This window comes from Microcaecilia unicolor, chromosome 5 (assembly GCF_901765095.1).
Source record: "Microcaecilia unicolor chromosome 5, aMicUni1.1, whole genome shotgun sequence".
In the NCBI taxonomy this organism is placed as follows: Eukaryota; Metazoa; Chordata; class Amphibia; order Gymnophiona; family Siphonopidae; genus Microcaecilia; species Microcaecilia unicolor.
Genome location: NC_044035.1, coordinates 260,242,808 through 260,266,697, shown reverse-complemented (window position 1 = coordinate 260,266,697; position 23,890 = coordinate 260,242,808). Strand labels below are relative to the sequence as shown.

General features: G+C 47.0%; 1 protein-coding gene across 2 annotated transcripts in view; it reads right to left on the bottom strand.

Annotated features, from left to right (window-relative positions):
- The window catches only part of DCBLD2 (discoidin, CUB and LCCL domain containing 2), a 155,684-nt gene that overhangs the window by 54,080 nt on the left and 77,714 nt on the right, over positions 1–23,890 (bottom strand). For both annotated transcript variants that reach the window (XM_030204054.1, XM_030204055.1), the window contains exons 3-4: positions 12,349–12,483; positions 625–676 (exon numbers count right to left, since the gene is read on the bottom strand). In XM_030204054.1, coding sequence (XP_030059914.1) covers positions 625–676; positions 12,349–12,483 — 187 coding nt within the window. The remainder of the gene's footprint in view (positions 1–624; positions 677–12,348; positions 12,484–23,890) is intronic.

Genomic DNA, 23,890 nt, shown 5'->3' with positions numbered 1-23,890 from the left:
AAATGGGTTAAGGTACATACACGAACACTAAATTTTTTAATGGTCATGAGCTAATGGCAACATCAACGCACGGGTCTTCTAAGAACACAATACGGGCTTAAGAGGACATAAATATACTGAGCATTCTAACAAGATAACTTCTTGTTTTCAATTTAGAAGTTCAAATGGTTGGATATTCTTTGGACGTTTTTTGCCAATGATGACAGCCAGTGCTCCTATAAATTAAAGGCAGTGTGCCTATGAGAACAGAGTTTGTTGAGACTTTTTACTCTATTTTTTTGTCAACTGAATCTGAGATTGTATTTGCAGCTAGATACGTTATTACAGGTACATTCTTGATAAGAGGATTTTTTGGGTTTTGCTGAACATCAGCACATGGCCATTCATACAGAAAATAGAAAAAGGCCATTTTTACTGCTGCGGTAGATATGGTCTTAGCTTGTATGAAAAACCCGCACAAGGGCACGCTAAAGCCATTTTTTACCTTAGTAAAAGGGCCCCTTAGAGATGTAACAACATATACCAATCCTACAAATATTTGCCAAACCAACTAAATAAAACATTAAAAAACAAAACAAAATAAAACAAAAAAAACAGAGCCTTAAGCTGGTGAGAATTTCTTACCTGTATTCTGGCTCTGAGAAACGACTTGCTTTCTCTAAGCAGGTGATCAGGTCTAAAGAAGAAAGAAATAAATTAGAACTGCTAAGACAAAAAAAAACCTAACTGCCAAAAAAAAGGGGGGGGGCATTATGGGAAAATTAGGTTCTTACCTTGGTAATTTTCTTTCCTTTAGTCATAGCAGATGAAGCCATTACGTATGGGTTATGTCCATCAACCAGCAGGGGAGATAGAGAGCACTCAAACTTTCACAGTGCCCTCTTGGCCAGCTAGCTCCACTGCCTCTTCAGTATTTGAAGCTTCCAAAGCAGTATGGCAAACCGCAATGGGAATCACAAGAGCTTTCCTCACAGCGAACGATGGTCCATCACAAGGGCATGAACTCATAAAGGAGGGAATGCACATCCTCCTGGAGGGAATAAACTCATCCTCCTTATTGTATAAGTGGAGGGGAACACACACGCCTCCTGGAGGGAATCACACATCCTCCCAACACACTGGAGGGAATGAACTCATCCTCCTATTTATAGAACTGGAGGGGAACACACGCGCCTCCTGGAGGGAATGAACACATCCTCCTAAATTTAAACTGAACATGAATCCTGAAGATTGTTTTCCAACTTTCTCCCAAGGAAGGAACTTCAGGAAATTAGAACAGAACCTGAAAAACAGATTCACAGCATACAGACAATCATACAGGGAGGGCTCATGGCTTCATCTGCTATGACTAAAGGAAAGAAAATTACCAAGGTAAGAACCTAATTTTCCCTTCCTTGTCATCAAGCAGATGAAGCCATTACGTATGGGATGTAACAAAGCAATCCCAAGAAAGGGTGGGAACAAGCCACACCACGCGCTAGCACTTGTGCACCAAAACGCGCATCCCTCCTGGCAGCCACATCCAGCCTGTAATGTCGGGCAAAGGAGAGCTTAGAAGCCCATGTTGCTGCACTGCATATCTCTTGAAGAGAGAGTGCTCCAGTTTCAGCCCAAGAGGAAGAAATCGCTCTAGTAGAATGTGCCTTAAAGGCTACAGGCGGAACCCTGCCGGCCAGCAGATAAGCTGAAAAGATCGTTTCTTTGAGCCAGCGGGCAATAGTGGCTTTAGACGCTGGAGACCCTCTGCGAGAACCGGATAGCAAAACAAACAGATGATCAGAAGTCCTGAAAGAGTTAGTAACTCGCAGATACTGCAGCAGAGTCCTGCGCACATCCAAAAGGTGCAGCTGCCCAAAAGATTCTGGAAACTCTTCCTCTGAAAAAGAGGGCAAGAAAATAGGCTGGTTTAAGTGAAAGGCTGAAACCACCTTAGGTATAAAGGAAGGCACGGTCCGAACCGTGACTCCAGACTCTGAAAATTGCAGAAATGGGTCTCTAAAGAACAGCGCCTGGAGCTCTGACACCCGTCTCGCCGAGGTAATGGCCACCAGAAAAACGGCCTTCAGTGTCAAGTCTTTCTACGATGCTCGCCGAAGCGGCTCAAAAGGAGATGCCTGCAGGGTTTTCAAAACTAGCCCCAGGTTCCAAGCTGGACGGGGTGCTCGCACTGGAGGTCGGAGCCGAAGCACCCCTCTAAGAAACCGTGCCACATCTGGGTGAGCAGCCAAAGACACGCCTTCCACCTTACCACGAAGGGAGGCCAACGCTGCCACCTGCACCCGCAGGGAATTATAGGCCAAGCCTTTTTGTACACCTTCCTGCAAAAAGTCCAGAATCGGCGAGACAGGAGCCCGCATTGGAACAATGGCTCTGGAAGCACACCAAGACTCAAACAGGCACCAAATCCTGGCATAAGCCACGGAAGTGGACCGCTTGCGGGCTTGCAGGAGAGTGGAAATAACTTTATTGGAATAACCTTTATCCCTCAATTGCGCCCTCTCAATAGCCATGCCGTAAGACCAAAGCGGCCGGCGTCCTCCATGGCTACCGGTCCCTGAGTCAACAGGTTCGGTACCAGAGGTAACGGCAGAGGAGCCTCCAGGAGCATCTGTCGGAGGTCTGCATACCAAGGTCTCCTTGGCCAATCCGGGGCGATGAGGACCACTTCTCCTGGGTGCAGCCGAATCCGCAAGAGCAGGCGCCCTATCAAGGGCCATGGGGGAAACACATAAAGTAGACCCGGAGGCCAGGGTTGAGCCAAGGCATCCAACCCCGCCGAGCGAGGATCTCTCCGTCTGCTGAAGAAGCACGGGACTTTGGTATTGGCACTTATCACCATTAGATCCATCACGGGCTTGCCCCATTTGGCACAGATCTGCAGGAATACTTCGTCTGCCAGATTCCATTCTGCTGGATCGATCTGATGCCTGCTCAGTTAATCGGCCTGCACATTGCTCTGACCTGCAATATGAGCTGCCGACAGACACTGAAGATGCAGCTCGGCCCAGTGGCAAATCAGTTCAGCCTGCGCGGCTAGTGCTCTGCACCTTGTTTCGCCTTGTCGATTTATAAAGGCCACCGTTGTCGTGTTGTCCGACATCACTCTGACAGCCAATCCTTCCAGGGTCACTTGAAAGGCCAGAAGCGCCTGAAACACCGCATTCAACTCTAGGCGGTTGATGGACCACTCCGACTCCTCGGGTGTCCATAGACCCTGGGCATGCTTCCCCTTGCAGTGTGCGCCCCAGCCCTTCAGGCTGGCATCTGTTACCACTAGGCACCAAACGAGGAGCGTCAGCGGCATTCCTCGCCGCAGCATGCTGTCCGAGAGCCACCACTCCATGCTGAGACGGGCCGCAGGGAGCCAAGTAAGTCTGCATTGGTAATCCTGAGAAATAAGAGACCATCTCCGGAGTAGGGAATACTGTAGAGGTCTCAGGTGCGCTCTCGCCCAGGGTACCACTTCCATCGTGGCTGTCATCGATCCAGCAGCTGGACAATGTCCCAAGCTCGCGGGCGGGGCATCCTCAGGAGCAGACGGACCTGATTCTGAAGCTTGCACCGCCTTAGCTCGGGTAGGAACACATAGCCCGAGACTGTGTCGAACCTGGCCCCCCCAAAACTCTAGAGATTGTGAAGGGGACAGGTGACTTTTGGCCATATTGACGACCCAGCCTAGAGATTGCAGTACTGAGACCACTCTGGCTGTAGCTTGTAAGCTCTCTGTTGCAGAGTCTGCTCTGATGAGCCAGTCGTCTAGGTACGGGAGAACCCTGATACCTTCTCGCCTGAGAAAAGCAGCTACTACCACCATTACCTTCGAAAAGGTTCGGGGAGCTGTGGCGAGGCCAAAAGGCAAGGCCCTGAACTGGAAATGTTTTCCCAACACCGCAAACCTCAGAAACTTCTGGTGCGGGGGCCAAATCGGTATGTGCAAGTAAGCTTCTTTCAGGTCTAGAGACGTGAGAAACTCTCCTGGCTGAACCGCCGCAATGACGGAGCGCAGGGATTCCATGTGGAAATGCCGTACTCTCAGGGACTTGTTCACTTCTTTTAAGTCCAGAATAGGGCGAAAGGACCCACCTTTTCGCGGCACCACAAAGTAGATGGAGTATCGGCCGCAGCCTTGCTCGGCGGGAGGCACCGGGGTCACTGCCCCTAACTGAATCAGACCTTGTAAAGTCTCCTCCACCGCCGCCCGTTTGACGGCAGAACCGCATCGGGACTCCACAAACACGTCTCTTACTGGGGCGTTGAATTCTATTCTGTATCCATCTCTGATCAGGTCCAGAACCCACTGATCTGAGGAAATCTTGGCCCACTCCTCGACAAAGAGGGAAAGCCGTCCTCCGATGACAGGCATCCAGGAGAGGGCCGGCGCACCATCATTGAGAGGGTCGCCCCTGAACTCCTGGTCTTGAGCCACCGGCTGCGGAACGCTTGTCCGAGCGAAAGGAGTTCCTCTGCTGACCACGGGCACGTGAAGTGAACCCAGCAGAACGCCCCGGGCGGTACCTTCTAGCTTCACGGAAGCGAGGTCTGTACGAGGAGTGGACCGCCTGGCCCTTAGAGGAAGGCCTCTGCCTATCTTCGGGCAAGCGCTGGGGTTTTGGATCACCCAGGCCTTTCACAATTTTCTCTAACTCCTCACCAAATAGGAGAAGTCCTTGAAAAGGCAACTTCACCAACCTTTGCTTAGAGGCCATGTCCGCTGCCCAGTGTCGTAGCCACAGATGACGGCGAGCCGCCACTGCTACTGCCATTTGTTTAGCCGAAGCTCTGACAAGGTCATAAAGGGCATCAGCCTGAAAGGACAAGGCCACCTCCATCCGCGGAGCCACATCCAAGAAGGGCTCCCCTCCATCTCCGGGCTGAGCCACTGCCTGTTGCAGCCAAGCTAGGCAGGCTCTCACAGCATAACAGCTGCATGCAGACGCCCGAACAGTGAGACCTGCAATTTCAAAGGACCGTTTCAACGCTGTTTCCAGCCTACGGTCTTGAACATCCTTCAGGGCAACACCTCCTTCAACAGGGAGGGTAGTTCTCTTTGTCACCGCAGTGACTAGGGCATCCACTGTAGGCATTTGAAAACGAGCCATATGTCCCTCACGCAGAGGGTATAACTGCCCCATAGCCCTGGAAACTCTCAAAGGTCCCTCGGGGTCAGCCCACTGAGCCGAAACAAGCTCTAGGATGGAGTCATGCAAAGGGAAGGCCCGAGCAGCTTTCTTGGTACTAGCCATCCTGGGATTACCCGAGGAGGCCATGCCACTGTCAGGATCTTCAATCGAGAGGGCCTGCAGGATATCTGAAATAAGCGCTGGCAGCTCATCACGGTGGAAAATCCTCACCGCGGAGGGATCATCCAGATCCTGTGGTAAATCCGCACCTGACTCTGGTTCCTCAGACCAAGAACGTCTGTCAGAGTTCTCCGAATCCTCACACCCCGACCATGGGGGGGAAAAAAAGGTGCACCACAATCTGAAGGGGAATTAACCCTTCTGCGCTTATCTTTAGGCCAAGCATCCGGGAAAAAAGCCTCACTGGGCAGTCCCAGGCCAGAATCCATCGGGGGGGGGGGCAATCAGAGGAGCCTCAGGCGACCCTTGAGGAAGGGCTCTTTTCATCATGTATGCTTTATGCAGCAAAAGCACAAAATCCGGGGAGAAAATCTCACCCTGGGCACCCAAATCCTGTCCGGTGCTAGCCACTCCTGAAATAACCTCATCTCGAGGTGCCCCACCCGGCTCAGGTCTCTCCGTGTCCACGGAGGCCGCGCCATGCGGTGTAAGCAAAATGGCGCCCGCTGCCAGCTCAGAGCGGGAAGAAACATCGCTCGCCATGCTCGGGCTGGCTCCTACGCCAATACAGCACGATTTACAGAGCCCTGCTGCTGATTTGCGCTTGCCACAAGTGGAACAGCGCTTTACATTGTCCGCAGCCATCGCCGAAAAACGGCGGTAAAATCCAAAATGGCGGTTTCGCGCCAAAATCGCCCCGATCACTGGCCCACCCCGGAGGAGTTGGAAAACACTCTTACCTCAAAGGATCTAGTGTACAATTTTGATCCTGCTGAAAATCAGGTCAAAAACCTCTGTTCCAGCGTCTCTGCGTTTAAAAACGCGACGCAACTTTTTTTTTTTTTTTTAGCTGTGAGGAAAGCAGAGGTATTGAAGACTCCGGAGGCTCAGATGAGTGGGAAAGGCAGGGAAAGGGCGAACCTATATGCCTGCATCCACTGTTGGTGGGTAAGGACAGGGAAAGCAAGGCAACATTGTCCACATCCACAGAGGTATGGGTAAGGCAGGGAAAGGGCTAACCTATGTGCCTTTAAAGTGAAGCTGCTATAGCCTCCAACACCCCGGTTAACAACTGGCAAGCCAGGAACCACCTCCCAGCAGATTTTTCTGGAGCTCGAACAAGCTGCAGCCACCCTGCTAAGGGAGATAGAGAATACTGAAGAGGCAGTGGAGCTAGCTGGCCAAGAGGACACTGTGAAAGTTTGAGTGCTCTCTATCTCCCCTGCTGGTTGATGGACATAACCCATACGTAATGGCTTCATCTGCTTTATGACAAGGAAAAAGGCCTTTCAATGAGGTCAGTTGCTTTATGTGGACTCTCAAGATGCTCCATGACTTCTAAAAACACATGTTGAGTTTTAGTCACAGAAATCAGGTGGTGAAAGGGTCTGCTTTACATTTTCTATTTTGCAGATTTGCTGTGATCTATTTTTTTTTATTATTATTTGTAACTCACTGTTATATAACCCCCCCCCCCCTCAAAAACCGTCTGGCTGCAACAACTGCAGATTGTTGCTGCAGTGGTTTGAGAACCTTGCTCATGGTACCATCCTCCTGAATAAGGTTCTGCATACAACGATGGGTGATTAGGAAGCTCACTAGCAGGTAATATTTGGTGCAGACGAGCATCTGGTGAGGAGTTCAAATCATAAGAACGGCCACACAGGATAAAACTTGATGGGACCAGCACTTTCTAGTACCACAACAGGACAGGTACTTAGATGACAGAAGGAAACAAACAAGGCCTGAACCTTGTTCTTGCCAGAGTTTTATTCAACTTCCACGAGTGTCAAAAAGAAAAAAAAATTCCAGCAAAACATTTTCTTCAAGAATACTGTTTTTGGTATCTAAGATAAATTTGATCTACAGGTTATTTCATACAGTAATACATCATAGGGAAATTTTCAACCTGTTTGGAAATAGCTGCAGTGGGAACAAGACATGAAAGTGGTGCAAGACATGAAAGACTCATCTCTTGGTTCCTACTACCCCTCCCTTTTTTTTTAAGCATGTCAAGCTGAATCTCAATCACCAACTCACGAACAAGCAGGATATTTCATTTATCAGGGACACTCAATACAAAAGATGTTTGTCTCAGATGTTCCAGATTCTTAAACCCAGCCAAAGTCTCTCTTGTTCATGGGACTGCATGATTCAAACATACAATAAAGTAGATCCAAAAACCAACACTACCTTGAGGAGACATAATGACCCCTTCTCTGCCAGAACTAGTAGACTTATTCATATATGGTACTCAAATGGCTCACACGCATATCACTAGTTACTAAGTTATAATGCAATCCCATCCTCATCCCAGCCTATCATTAATCTAATGTTACTACCTTGGGTATGTGGAAGGAGGGATACCGTTCTAAAGACAATTTCACTTCCTCAAAACAGAGTGAGACTGTGTACATAGAGAACCTGAAATCTGCTCTTCTCTATGGATGAACTATTTGCTGTCTTCCATAGCTCACTCTATGCCACTTACACTGGTTACTAGGGGTAAATCCATAAAGTGGGTGCCAACCTTTAGGTGCCAAATATGCAAACACCAATATTCTGTTTATGCACTATTCAGTGACTATGCACATATCATCGATAGGAAATGCACACATGCAAACTATGGTAAAAATTATTTCTTACCTGATAATTTTCTTTCCTTTAGTTACTGCAAGCAGACAAATCCAGAGATTTGTGGATTATGACCATCTACTAAACTGAACTACTACTACTACTATAAATCATTTCTATAGCGCTACCAGTCGTACGCAGCGCTTCACAATTGAACATGAAGAAAAGACAGTCCCTGCTCAAAAGAGCTTACAATCTAAATCAGGACAGACAGACAGGACCAATAAGGATAAGGGTAGGACAGACACAGAAGGACACATAGGGAAAGGGACTATTGAAGAGAGGAAGACAAGATAAAGGTTACGAGCAAGTGACAAGTTAGGAGTCAAAAGCAGTATAAACAGGTAGGCCTTTAGCCCAGATTTGAAGGCGGTCAGGGATGGAGCTAGACGTACCGGCTCAGGAAGCCCATTCCAGGCATAAGGTGTGGCAAGACAAAAGGAAAGGAGTCTGGAGTTAGCTATGGAGGAGAAGGGTGAACTCAGCCATATAAGACGGTATATGCTCCTTGGTCAGTCAGTATTTCTCGTAACAAAGCAGAAGGAATAATAAACATTTCTCCCTCTTCACAGAAATGAGGCATAAACCTGTCAACTAGCAGAACTACGCACAGGCAACCACAGCAAAAAACCTAAGCAGAGAAACAGACTGAACTGATAATGTCAACCTTGTGACAGGGTGGAACTCTGGATTCATCTGCTGTGACTAAAGGAAAGAAAACTGTCAAGTAAGACATAATTTTTCCTTACATGTCATTAGCAGCAAACAGATCCAGAGACTCGTGGAATGTAGGAAAGCAATCTGTAAGTAGGGTAGGAACCAGACACAGCTGCGGAAAGAATTGATGCCCCAAAGGATGCCTTAGACCTAGCAGAAACCATCAATCAGACAAGGTCTGAAAAACATGTGTCACAAGCACCATGTTAGAAACCTTCATAGAAGTGAATGGAGAGAAGACGTGCCCAGAGGACATATGCCCAAGCAACAGACGCCCAACTCCAGTGAACTATGGTTACACATGAGGCTGCATTGCCCTGACTGGGGCCCACAAGTAGCAGGAAAGGAGACCATGCTCGGACATCCATTGGTGGCCTGAAGGTACAACAAAGGCCCACAGTGACTGTGATACTCCCAGGATGATTTTCCTCCTGAAGAATGGAGTAAACAACAGTTGATTAATAGAACTGGAAATGGAAATGTGGATACCACCACTTGCAACAATGGCGGGACCATCTTGATAGTCACCCTCAACTCTGAGAGACAAATAAGGGATCTGCACAGAATACAGTCAGGATTTCATATTAGCGATGGAACCACACAAAAAATGCCGAGCTGGAGTCACGCTGACCATACAGAGATGGAGCCAGTTCAAGCATGAAGGCACACATGAGAACTCAGACATAAGATGGGGAGGATCCTGTCGCACGATAGTGCAAAACTGCGCCCCAGGCTCGGAGCCAAGCAGAACACTATAGACATAGGGTGAGCTGAAATACAATACCATCTAGCGACATTTCACACACAAAGGGCTGAGTTGTGCACTACAAAACACCAGAGGCGCGCTCCCTGGCTAGAACAGATTCCTCAACAAAGTGGGAAAGTCATAGAATACAAGGACGAGACCAGTCCGAGAGTCAGATATAAAACAGCGTCAAAGATGTTGTACATGTTCAGACACAGGTGCACTTCCACCTCCATGAATAGCACAGTACTTCTCATCCAGAGATGCACCTGCACCCCAGAACCAGACAAGGAGCAGTACTCTGTAAACAGAGAAGAAACTGAACTATGCATCCAGAGACAGAGATTTGGAGAAATCCAAGGATGAAATTATGGGGTATAACCAGAGGAAGGCAGCGATCCACTTTGTACAATAAAACCTCACCTCACGCTCAGAGGTGGAGCTGGGCATACATGTAGAAATGGAGATGTGTCCCAAAACCCAGGAACAGGCCATGTCCCATAGACAGAGCCAAAACCAACTGTACTGGAGCGATGTGGAAAAAGCAGAGATGAAGTTATGCTCCGCACACTGAGATAACGTATTTAGAGATGGAGCCTTGCTGATTATCCCAGATGAAGCTATGCCTCACAGTCTGAAACAGAGCTTCCTCTACATGGAGAGAGAGAGAGCGAGCACTAACAAACAGAGATGAGACAGAGATAGGCTGCGATGGAGACGCACCTAGTCATCAGAAATGGAACTGTGCCCCACAAAGGAGATGTGGCCATCAGGCACAGGCAGGCATGTTCAGAGACAGGACTAGAGCTGTGTTATACACAGAAATAAAAGGAGGGGGTTTGCTCCCCATTCATATATGAAGCCACTCCAATCAACAGAGAGGAAACTGGGAATGGCATCCCAAGATGGAATTAAACTGAGACTGGGACCAGCGAAGCACGAGTGGACTACACTAGATACGGTGATGCGGTCACCAGGAGTAGGCAGAACCATGCTCCACAACTAAATACCAAGCAGTGCAGCATGTGGAGGAAAGGGGAAACTATGCTCAACAGCCATGAAAGAGCCGAATTCTGCAGATACTGTAGAGCCACAAGCTAACCAAGCAGCGGTAGCTGTGCACTGAGCTGAAACTGTCACAGTGAGACAAAAGCTAACTATGGCTACAGGAACTGCTGAAGGCCGACACAGCTGGAGCAAACAGTGAAGGGACTGCTTGTAGAAGCAAAAAGACACAACCACGCCGCCTGCCCAGCAGAGAGAAGGCTCTCGAGACAGCAAGAAGTTGACAGTATGCAATGGGCAGTGAGACCAGGCAGCCTGCATAGCCCACAACAGAAGGGGCCTAAAACAGCGGCCATGAAGAGGTCGGTGAAGGCGCCACAAACTGTCTTCCGCTGATCAGCAGCAAAAAACAGAAGGCTGCAACCTTTCAGGCATCTAGGGGCCATCCCACCTGGCATCTACTCTAAGCTGCAAGGCTACAGTGACACGAAGGCCAATAGTGCAAGTGCTAAATAATCCGAAGGGCAATTGCCCATGCCAGAATTGGCCCAAGGTGGATAAAAGTGCAGAGAGCTGTGAGGTGAAATGCCGCCATATGCTGAAATTAAAGTCCGTGAACAGAGTCAGGAGCTGAAGATTGACAATGCTGCAAGGGACAGAAAATCAGGTCAGACAACTGGGAGTCTAAGGCTCCTGACGCCACATGGGATCGTCACCTTAGGGAGGCCGCTGCCAGAATGACAGATGTGCCCCGAAGATGGTCGTTACAGCAACGCACCACTAGACACTCATGTGGACATGGGCCACCAGCTGCCCTTGCATCAGAGAGGAGAAAAATGGCCATGCCTCAGGAAGGAGAATAAACAGTCCAAGTGGCATACAGATGCAACTACCAAAACAAGGAACCTGCAATCCAGTACCTGAAGTAAATGCAGCAGAGTGTAACAAACATCCCTGCAAGCGTGGGCACAAACTGAAGGAATGCCAATGCAGCTGAGAAACAGCAGGCCAGGCAACCGTGAGGAGATGCTGGCCCTTAGCTTGAGGTGAGAAGGAAACACACTGCCCCCCCCCCCCCCCCCCCCCCCCCCCCCCCCCCCCAGGAAAAAGGACAATCCATGACAGCATACTAAGGCCTCAGAAACAGAAGTGAGCAGCAGACAAATATAGCCAGGAGGAGTAGCCTGAAGAAGGCCTCCGAAGAGAACGCTGCAAGGGCAGCTGAGAAGCAGCAAGGTCCAGGCTTCTGTGTGAAAATTTGCCATATGAGAAGGAACAGAGACCAAAAAGGCAGAGAAAAAAAACCCTTTGTCAATCAAGGGAACTGGCGCAGTCCACACCACAACGGCCTGAAAGCTGTGAAGACAGAAAAGGAGAAAGAGCAATCCATTATTGCAGCCTGTGACAAAAATGGCTGCCGCCGTCTGCAGAGCAGTAGTGTAAAAAAGCACGTCAAAAACTGCTCCTGCACTGGCCCAACAGTACTGTCCCAAAACCACAGGAACCCCCCCCCCCCCCACCCCACACACACATTTCTTTATTAAGTGAACTATAAAACAGAATACAGCAACAACCATCACCAACTAAGATGCCACTCAAATATTCTATCGGTCAGTAATTTTTTTGTATGCACTTTAAACCCATCCCCTCCAGTCTCACAAAAAGAAATATGCTTGAGCAATATAATCAGTGGAAGGCCTGTATTCTTATGATGGCAGCTGTGCTCTATAATTATCATCTTTAAAAAAAAAAAAAAAAAAAAAGTCTTCACCTTGGCCATATACTTACAGATACAACAACCAGCCAGCCATCAAGTCACTTCTTGTGGCATCTTTCCAAGTCACATGAAAAGACACGGTGCTGGAGTGTGTCTTATGCTGTATGTACTCTGCAGGTTTTATTTCCTTAACAACATATTTCACTGGACCTGTGTAAGAATAATGATACCTGATTTATCCGTGGTAGAATAGGACAGAAGAAATCCACGACCAGAAGTATGGATTCCACTCATGAATTGCACTGTAACTTCGTTACGGTCTGATTCAATCACATTTTCCCAGTGTGCTAGTCCACAGTATTTAACTAGGAAGCAAAAAGAACAAAAGCAGCACATTTATTTCTGGTGTTCATATATTGTCAATCTCTTATGCATAGTGTATTTTATGAAATTTATTTTTTTATTCTGTTACATTTGACATTGAGCAAGTCTGTTAAGTCTGATAAACAGGGTATAAATACAAGTCAACACAGAATATGCTCAGCAGACACCATCTAACACGTGGTAGGGGGCAATGGTTACCAGTGAAGATGATCTGAATTTCTTTTTAGTAAGAGACAGGGCTCCTGTGGGTCAGGCTTTCAAAATGTAATTTTTTTTCATTTGCTCTTCGTTTAAGCTCTTAACATTACCTCTGGAACCTTTTTTAAAAATTGGCGTTACATTTGCCACCCTCCAATCTTTCAGTACCATGCTTGATTTTAAAGATAAATTACATATTACTAACAATAGCTGTGCAAGTTCAGTACTCTGGGATGAATATCATCCAGTCCAAGTGATTTGCTACTCTTCAATTTGTCAAATTGTCCCATTAAATCCTCCAGGTACAGAGATTTGATTCAGTTTCTCTGACTCGTCAGCACTGAATACCACTTCTGGCACCGGTATCTCTCCCAAATCTTCCTTGGTGAAGATCAAAGCAAAGAATTCATTTAATCTCTCCTTTTACCCCTCGGTCATCTAGCAGTCCAACTGATTTTTTTGCTGACTTCTTGCTTCTAATATACTTTAAAAAAGTTTTTACTATGTGTTCTTGCCTCCAACACAACTTTTTTTCCAAAGTCCCTCTTTGCTTATCAGTCTTTTTGCATTTGACTTGCCATTCCTTATGCTGTTTCTTTTTATTTTCAGTAAGATCCTTCTTCCATTCTCTGAAGGACTTTCTTTTAGCTCTAACAGCTTCCTTCACCTCACTTTTTAACCATGCCGGCTGTCATTTCGCCTCCCTTCCTCCTTTTTTAACATATGGATACATGGAATATAACTGGCCTGGGCTTCCAGGATGGTATTTTTGAACAGCATCCATGCCCGATGCAAATTTTTGCCCTTTGCAGCTGCTCCTCTAATTTTTTTTTTTTCACCCTTCTTCTCATTTTTATCATAGTCTCCTTTTTGAAAGTTAAATGCCAGCATACTGGATTTCCTGTGTGTACTTACTCTAGAGTTTATATCAAATCTGATCATGTTATGGTCACTGTTATCAAAAGGCCCCAGCACCATTACCTCCTGCACCAGATTATTCGCTCCACTAAGGACTTGGTCTAGAATTGTTCCTCTTCTTGTTGGCTCCTGAACCAGCTGCTCCATAAAGCAGTCCAGGAATTTCACCTCTCTAATATGCACTGGTGTTACATTTATTTTTCATGATTCTACTGCTAAAATGAGAATTGGAGACTTGTGTTGCCCTTTCTAAAGTACATTAATGCTTAAAAGGGAAGAGTGTGCACACATGATCAGAACAAGGATTTTCTGCTCATTTTACTGCATGGTGAACAAGTGATATTATACGATAAATACACATACACACATGACTGCATGCATATTCATTATGGAAACCTTGAAAACTTGACTGGGCTGTGGCCCTTTTTCTTGAAAACCTGACTGGGCTATGGCCCCTTGAGGACCTTGGTTGCCCACCCGTGACCTAGTGAGAAGCTGACTACACTAGGAGTTTTAAACATAAGGCCCATGGGCCATTTTTGGCCTGAAGATCCTCTTCATCTGGCTTGCAAGACAGGCATGATGCTTCTACTCTCCAGTTCTGGTTGGATAGACACCTCTTCCCCAGTGGCATAACCACAGGTGGGCCCAAGTGGGCAGGGGGCCCACCCACTTTGGGTTGAGGCCCATCTTACAGTGTGTACCTTTGCAGCAGCTGGTAGGGATGCCTAAGCCCTGTCAGTTGAAGTCTCCTTACTATACTTAGAACATAGTAGATGACGGCAGAAAAAGACCTGCACGGTCCATCTAGTCTGCCCAACAAGATAAACTCATATGTGCTACTTCTTGTGTATACCTTACCTTGATTTGTATCTGCCATTTTCAGGACACAGACCGTAGAAGTCTTGCCCAGAACTAGCCCCACCACCCAAACACCAGCCTCGCCTCCCAATCTCGGCTAAGCTTCTGAGGATCCATTCCTTCTGAACAGGATTCCTTTATGTTTATCCCACGCATGCTTGAATTCCGCTACCGTTTTCATCTCCACCACCTCCCGCGGGAGGGCATTCCAAGTATCTACCACTCTCTCTGTGAAAAAATACTTCCTGACGTTTTTCTTGAGTCTGCCCCCCTTCACTCTCATATCATGTCCTCTCGTTCTACCGCCCTCCCATCTTCGGAAAAGGTTCGTTTGCGGATTAATACCTTTCAAATATTTGAACGTCTGTATCATATCACCCCTGTTTCTCCTTTCCTCCAGGGTATACATGGATACTTCTGCTTGTTTTGTGTGGAGAGATACCAGTGGCAGCAATGGTATTCATTGCTGATGAGTTAGAGAAAATGAAACAAATCTCTGTGAATATGTAACATAGTAACATAGTAGAAGACAGCAGATCCATCCACGCTGCCAACAAGATGGACTCATTACATATGATATGCGATACTTCATATGTATGCCTGGTCTTGATTTGTCCTTAACTCAACAAATAATAGACAATGTTCACTTGAATATAAATGGATAGGGGGAAAAAGTCCCATCCGTCACTGGGCCGCATCCACCCGGACCCCAAAACCGGGTATATAAATGAAACCCACTTGTGACTGGTGCAATTGTTGACAAAAAAAAACCCTTCCACCCATAACTATGCTTGCATCCTTTTAATCATTTTTCAAAAATTTTCTAAACTAAAAAAATACACTGAAAAACCCTACAAAGAGCGACCGGCTATTGGCACGAAGCCAACAGCATGCAGCACCACTTATCCCAAAGCTTGTTGAACCCCGACAGGCAATTGTTTCGCCGCCGCATTCTCAAGGAATCTGAGCCAATCGGCACCCACAAAAACCAACAACTGTCACTCCGTGCAAAACAAAAACAGCAAACAAGAACTCTCTCCAGAGAAGCTCCACTGCTAGTGGAGCTTTCCTGTGCCACCAGACCCTGGACCTTGCTTTTGCATGTGCATGAAAACCAAACTCAGGAAAGCTGTCGCTGACTGCCGAGCTGCGCTGGAGAGTTCTGAGTGCTCAGGTATTTAAAGTTTTAAGTTGGACTGGGAAGGGAAAGCGGGAAGGGGCAGAGAGTAGGGGGCAGTCTGTGGAGAAGACAATGTGCTTACCCAATTTTCCCACCCAAATTTGAGGTCTGGCTACACCATGACTCCTCTCCCTATTCTGGCTGCCGGCAGCCCACATGATTACAACATGCTCTATTTGAAACATGGGGCTCTTTTCTACAGAGCCACATCAGGCTCAAACATCAGCTGTTTCAACCACAGGGGCCTGATAACAGTTGAACAACATAAGGATCTGCAGAAACAGGGCCCCGCAGTTCAAACTAAGCACATTTCAAGTGTGCAGCTGGCAGTAATAGGAGGGGAGGGAGGGGACATTCATGGCCAGAACTGAAGCTCTAGCAGGCGGAGGGCTCCAACTCTTTCAATGGCTGTCCCTGCAGCAATCCCATAGTACTTCTCCCTGCTGTATCAACTGTTCCTGCGGTTCTACCAAAGTAGTTGTCCTCTTACTGCCTTAATTGCTGATCTAATTACAGCCTATACCGCTGTGGTCCTGTTGCTCTCTCCTCTCTGCAGCAGGCCTCCACCAGCTAGGTGTTGCCACTACAAAAATTGCTCTGTTCTTGTGGTGTTGACAATCTCCAGGGCTGCTTTGAGGTGCTAGCCCCCTCCTCCTTTGGGTACGCCGAAATCAAAATGTTTCTATTGTTTTACACTAAGGTTCTTTGAAAGGGGGAGGAACGGACTGGACAAGAAATCTAGTGCTGCATTCTAGGGAGCTTTTCTATTTAGTTTCTGATTTGCACTGTAAATTGTTTTAGTTTGGTTGATGTGATCTACTGTGGTTTGGTTATAAATGGATTAACATTTTTTTTTCATAATTCATATTTTAATGCCGAGTTGGACGTATTTTATTATGCTGTTAACTCCCTGAAAAGGCAAATGCCAGACCAGGGTGCTGGACCAAGGAAGTGACAGAGATTGAGAAAAGTAAAAGAAAAATTTACATGATGTAACATGCGAAATATATGCATATGTTCCCCTGGCATCTGCCTGCTTGATGTACTTTTTTTCCCTAATGTGGAATGACATCAAAATGAGTTTGACACCCCTGGACTACACAAATATTTGTGTCTATTAACTTATGTGTACGTTGTTTTGAGTTTAAGCTTAGGTATTCTATGCTTGGTTTCCATCCTCGCCATTTATGGATCCTCTGTGTATATTTCATTCAACAGAGTAAAAGTCATAGTAAGGTTTCAATAGGTGGAAACGTCTTTACCAGGTTTGACCTGGGCCGCCATCCTTCCCTTTGTAGGGCTAAATAGGTGACTTTGGTTAGAGTTTGTGATATATATATTATTAGTAGTATGGCAAAGCAATAAACAAAACTTAGCAACAAGCCCACATGCCAAAAGATTCTGAGTCACTTGAAACCTGGCAATGCTTTCTATCTCACCCCTGGGCCATAGGATAGTCTAAAACTGACCTTCGCCTGTAGTCTGCCTGGAAAAGTGCTTTGGCTCTCTCTATATGGTAGGTCTCTCCTTTCCCTCTCTGACTCCAAGCTGAAGTTTCATAGCTGGCTCCTGGACAAGGCTTGTAGATAGGCTGCCACTGCTCCACTGTTGGTCTGTGTTAGTTGTGGGAGGCCATCAGCAATGAAGCCGGACTGCACACAGCTCTTCTCTTGAATTAGTTGCAGCTAAGATGCTACCCAGTGTAGCACTTATTATAGTTCAGTTCCTTTATGAGTACTGAGGGCTTTATGAGTACTGAGGTATTAATGTGCAAACAAACTTTTTCCGGAGATGGGAAGGCGATAGAACGAGAGGGCATGAATTGAGATTGAAGGGGGGCAGACTCAAGAAGAATGTCAGGAAGTATTTTTTCATGGAGAGGGTAGTGGATGCTTGGAATGCCCTCCCGCGGGAGGTGGTGGAGATGAAAACGGTAACGGAATTCAAACATGCGTGGGTTAAACATAAAGGAATCCTGTGCAGAAGGAAGGGATCCTCAGGAGCTTAGCCTAGAATGGGTGGCAGAGCTGGTGGTTGGGAGGCGGGGCTAGTGCTGGGCAGACTTATAAGGTCTGTGCCGGGGCTGGTGGTTGGGCGGCGGGGATAGTGCTGGGCAAACTTATACGGTCTGTGCCAGAGTCGGTGGAGGGAGGCAGGGATAGTGCTGGGCAGACTTATACGGTCTGTGCCAGAGCTGGTGGTGGGAGGTGGGACTGGTAGTTGGGAGGCGAGGATAGTGCTGGGCAGACTTATACGGTCTGTGCCCTGAAGAGGACAGTACAAATAAAAAGTAGGACATATGAATTTATCTTCTTGGGCAGACTGGATGGACCGTGCAGGTCTTTTTCTGCCGTCATCTACTATGTTGCTATGTTATTGACTGGCCTATAGGATATATTTTATTAATTTAGTTATACCGTAATATAAACCCATCTGAATAAGCCGAGATAACATTTTTCTCTAAAAGAAGGGGGAACGCAGATGCTCAAGACCCCACACCGGCCCTGCTTGCAGTTATGTCTGTGTCAGTGGCAGCATCCAGGCCGTACCAACAAGGAGAAATGTCGGGCTACCTTGGGGGGGGGGGGGGGGGGGGTAAAGGAAGATGTGCTAGTCACCACAAGGGACAAGGGGAGGAAGGACAGAATACTGTATCGACTCGACTATAAGCCAAGATCCCAATTTTTGGGCCCCAAAATCCCTGCTTATAGTCGAGTAGGTACAGTAATTTATTGATCAAAATTTTTACACGTAAAAAAAGTAAATATTGAAGAGCTTTTCTCTTTGTTTCAACTTCTGCGATTACCCTGCCTCTTCTGATCAAGTAACTGCAAAAACTGATACAAGATCTAGGAGGAGCACCGACTGTTCCATACAGAACTCCCCGTTTTAGCTGGGAACTGAAACTGGGACAAGAAACAGCACCCAAGACAGAGAGGGAGAGCAAAACATTCAAGTTAATTAGCTTGTAAAAGTGAACACACACCTCTGTGGACCATGCACTCCTTCCCATATAAGGGATGAGTGTGGAGCTGCAGTAGAGCATGGCTAGTTCAAAAAGTAGTTATACACAGAAACTGCTGGGTCTTCTTTCCCCACAACCTTTGAATATCTAAAGGGGCTTTCAGACAGGCCACTGCTCTGTAGTACAAACAACCTTACAGGTTGGGGGGGGCGCTGTCAGAGGTGGAGTGGATACACTTTCCTCTGTGCAATGCTGATTCACTTCTCCTAGAATATGAGCTGTAAATTACAAGCGGTCCATATTTTTGAATTTTCTGCATTCTCAGGCAGAAGGGAGAAAACTCAGAAAGGGGCAGAAGGGAGAGAAAAGTGCAGAGAGCCACAGAAAGGAAGGAAAAGATGAAAGAGTCAAGTTTCCAAAGGAGGGTCCCAGGATTCTGGCATGCACTGTTCCTTTTCCAGTCCTGCCCATCCTGATACAACTTCCAGTCCCTAGAAGGCAGGACGGGCCAGAGGGGAAAGGCCCAGTGCATGCCAGAGGTAGCCAGTGACTTAGGGCCAGATGCACAAAGCTTACTATGTTTGCTTTAGACCGGTTCTAGCCAGTCTAAAGCAAATGTTTAGGTAGCTAGTAATGCACAAAGTGGTTTTCCGTGGCTCTAACATATGCCGAGAACCCCATGCAAATGTATTACAATGAGCTCATTAGTATGCTAATGAACTCATTCGTAGTGTAATATGTATTCCAGGCAGTGGCGTACCTAGGGTAGTTGACACCCGGGGCTGGTCATTTTTTAACACCCCCCTCTCCAAAATCTAGTACTAGGCATGCCGAGAATACAAAACACTCAGGACCTATAGAGCAATTCTAGCATACCATAAGCAGTAATTTCTACAAGTCACACAAGGAAAAGGAAAGCATCTTAAACACTACAGTGAGCACTAGAACATCAATTCACCTACTGTAAAACAAAACCAGGCAGAATAACACAGATTGTCCATCTTGCACAGTCAATGCCAACCGAAAGCCATGTCTTTTTCACAAACACAGATACACCCTAATCCACTATAGAATAAGCAATAATAAACTTTCTATTTAGACAAAAATTAAACTGAACCCCCAAGATGCCAGACTCTGCATACAATGCAACACCACAGAAACAGAAAATGTCCCCTAGTACTGTGCAAAACATAAAGACAGCAGATGTAAATTTGAAAAAACTAACAAGTACCAATCACCGCTTTACAAATTAACAAATAGAAATAAAACAAATCTAGAAAATAAAATAATACCATTTTATTGGACTAATACATTTAGCTTTTAGAGGCCAAAACATCCTTCCTCAGGTCAATACAGTATAGTGTTGTTACAATATCCTATCCGGACCTGAGGAAGGGGGTTTTGTTCTCCGAAAGTTAGCCAAAATGTATTAAAATTAGTCCAATAAAAAGATTACCTTGTTTACATGTTCTATTATAAACATTAACACAGCTACAATACTACTTTATCCTAAAGCAAAAAAAATAAAAATATATATTTTATTTACAGTTTGTTGTCTCTGGTTTCTGCTTTCCTCATCTTCTTTTCACTGTCTTCCTTCCATCCAGCATCTCTCTTTCTTCTCTCTCTGCCATCCAGTGTCTGCCCTCTCTGCTGTCCCCTCCATCCAATGTCTGCCCTCTCTCCCATCTACATCTGCCCTCTCTCTCTCCCCCTTCCATTCACTCTCTGCCCTTTCTATCGCTTCCATCCACTGTCTGCCCTTTCTCTCTGTCCGCTCAATCCACCATTTGCCCTCCCTCTCCCATCCATCTAGGGTCTGCCCTCCCTCTCACTCCTCCTTCCATCCAGGATCTGTCCCCTCTCTGCCCCTTTTTTCCAGCCCCTAGTTCCAGCCCCACTATCCCACCAGTCCCCAGTTTCAGCCCGTCCTTGTCTCCCACCAGTCCCGAGCTTTAGCCCCCAGCCACTTCTCCCTGTCCCCTTTTTAGCCCCCAGTTTCAACCCCAGCCCTTTTCTGTCACCAGTCCTGAGCTTCAGCCCCAGCCACTTCTCCCTGTCTCCTTTTCAGCCCCCAGTCCCCACAATTTCAGCCCCTGCTGCCTTTCAGCCCCCAGTCCCAGTACTAGCCCCCTTATCCCACCTACCCTCCTTCAGCCCTCAGTTTCAGCCACCTTCATCCACATGCCTTGCCCCCCTTTTCAGCCCGACCCATTCTCCCACCTGACCCAGGCATGCCCCATTTTCCATCATGACCCCTTCTCAGACCCCAGTTCCAGCCCCCTTCTCCCATTTGAGAGCCCCCTCCTCCCATCTGAGAACCCCTTCCCTCCTCCCATCTGAGAACCCCTCCCCACCCCTTCACCCATCTGAGAACCCCCAGAACACCCCTCTCCTCTCCCATTTGAGAACCTCCTCCCCACCCAAGTCCCCTTCTCCCCACCCCAGTCCCCTTCTCCCATCTGGAAACCCCCTCCCCACTCCAGTCCCCTTCTCCCATCTGAAAACCCCCTCCCCATCTAAGAACCCCCAGAACACCCCTCTCCCATCTGAGAACCCCCTCCCCACCCCAGTCCCCTTCTCCCATATAAAACCCCCTCCCCTCCCCATGTAAGAACCCCTACAACACCCCTCTCCCATCTGAGACCCCCCTCCCCACTCAGTCCCCTTCTCCCATATGAAAACCCCCACAATACCCCTCTCCCATCTGAGGACCCCGACCCGACTCTCCTGCTCCCACCCTACCTTTAAAAAAAATTATTTTGAAGCGTCGTTGCAGGCAGCGCCTCGCGTCTGCCCTGCAGAAGTAAATCTCTTCGCTTCGAAGTTCGTCGTCGTCGGGCCTCACTATGTCCCGCCCTCGTGGAAATAGGAAGTTTCCTCAGAGGAGGGCGGGACATAGTGAGGCCCGACGACGACGAACTTCGAAGCAAAGAGATTTACTTCTGCAGGGCAGACGCGAGGCGCTGCCTGCAACGACGCTTCAAAATAATTTTTTTTAAAGGTAGGGTGGGAGCAGCGGGAGTGAAGCGGATCACCCCCCCACCCACTGACACCCGGGGCGGACCGCCCCCACCGCCCCCCCCCCCCCCCTTGGTACGCCACTGATTCCAGGGGACGCACAGCTCCAGAGCAGTCCTAATTTAACGAGCAAATTTTATGGCTGCTCAAGAGCTGTACTTCCTACCTCTCGCCTCCCGGCGCCCCCCTCCCCAATTTAAAACAAATTTCCTTGACCAGAACACCCCCTTGCATCTTGTTTTCTTTATTTCCCTGGTGGTCCAGTGGACCAAACTCCTTCCCCTGCGTAGAGTCTGGATTCTAGGGCGGTCAAACGTAAATTTAAAATGACCGGATTGCCAGGCTTCTACTATACTTAAACTACTTTCCTGCAGAGGTCGCACCATGGAGCGATACAGAGGCATTATAATATTCTTGGTCTTATTTACCATCCCATTCCTAATAATTCCTAGCATCTTGTTTGATTTTTTGGCTACCACTACACACTGGGCAGAAGATTTCAGCGTACTGATTACAATGACACCTAAATCTTTTTCTTGGGTGATGCCTCCTAAGGTGGACTCTAGCATCAGGTAATTATGGTTCGGATTATTCTTTCCAATGTGCATCACCTTACATTTGTCATTTGGATGCCCCTACTTTCCTTCCTCAAATGTTTCACAGTCCACATGTGTTTTGACAGCTTTGAATAGTTTTGTGTCATCTGCAAATTTAATCACCTCACTTGTCGTTCCAATTTCCAGATCATTTATAAATATGCTAAATAGTACCGGTCCCTGTGGCACTCCACTATTCACCTTCCTCTACTAAGAACAATGGCCATTTAACACTACCCTCTGTTTTCTGTCCAATAACCAATTCCTAACCCACAAGAGGACAAAGCCTCCTATCTCATTTTAATTTTCTCAGGTGTCTCTTATAAGGAACTTTGTCAAAACTTTCTGATAATCTAGATACATTACATCAACTGGCTTACCTTTATCCACACGTTTATTCATGCCTTCAAAGAAATAAAGCACATTAGTGAGGCAAGCCTTCTCTGTTCCATTAAACCATGGGTGTCTGTGTGTTCTGTAATTTTATTTCTTAGTAATAGTTTCCAGCATTTTGCCCAGCATTGATGTTGGGCTTACCAGTCTATAATTTCCCAATCACCCCTGGAACCCTTTTAAAAAATAAAATCGGTGTTACATTGGCCACCCTCCAACCTACAGGTACAATGAATGATTTTAACGACAGATTAAAGATCAATAGCAGATTATCAGCAATTTCATGTTGAGTTCTTTCAGGACCCTGGTGTGTATACCATCTGGTCCAGGTGATTTATCACTCTAACTTGTAGATTTGGCATAGTACATCTTCCAGGTTCACCGAGATTGCTTTCAGTTTCCCCACATCTTCACCCTTGAAAATTATTTCTGGTACAGGTAGATCTCTTACATCTTCTTCCGAAGCAAAGAATTAATTCAATCTCTCCGCCATGGCCTTGTCTTCCCCGAGTGCCGCTTTTGTTTCTTCATGATCTAATGTTACCACAGATTCCCTCAGAGGCATTCTGCTTCTGATGTATCTGGAAAAAGTTGTTACTATTGAGTTTTTGCCTCTGTGGCAAGTTTTTCTTCATATTTTCTTTTAGCCTTATTTATCAATGCTTTGTATCTAGCTTGCCAGTGCTTATGTTGCTTCTTATTTTGTTCATTTGGATCCTTTTTCCATTCTTTGAAGGATGTTCTTTTGGCTCTTTCACATGGAGGAGCATAATCGAACGGGGCGCCCAAGTTTTCCTGAGGACGTCCTCGCAGGATGGCCCCGCGAAGGGGCGGGGAAACCCTATTATCGAAACAAGATGGGCGGCCATCTTTCGTTTCGATAATACGGTCAGGGACGCCCAAATCTCAACATTTAGATCAACCTTAGAGATGGTCGTCCCCAGTTTTCGGTGACAATGGAAACCGAGGATGCCCATCTCAGAAACAACCAAATCCAAGCCATTTGGTCGTGGAAGGAGCCAGCATTCGTAGTGCACTGGTCCCCCTGACATGCCAGGACAGCAATCGGGCACCCTAGGGGGCACTGCAGTGGACTTCAGAAAAAGCTCCCAGGTGCATAGCTCCCTTACCTTGTGTGTTGAGCCCCCCCAAAACCCACTCCTCACAACTGTACACCACTACCATAGTCCTTAGGGATGAAGGGGGCACCTAGATGTGGGTACAGTGGGTTTGTGGTGGGTTTTGGAGGGCTCACA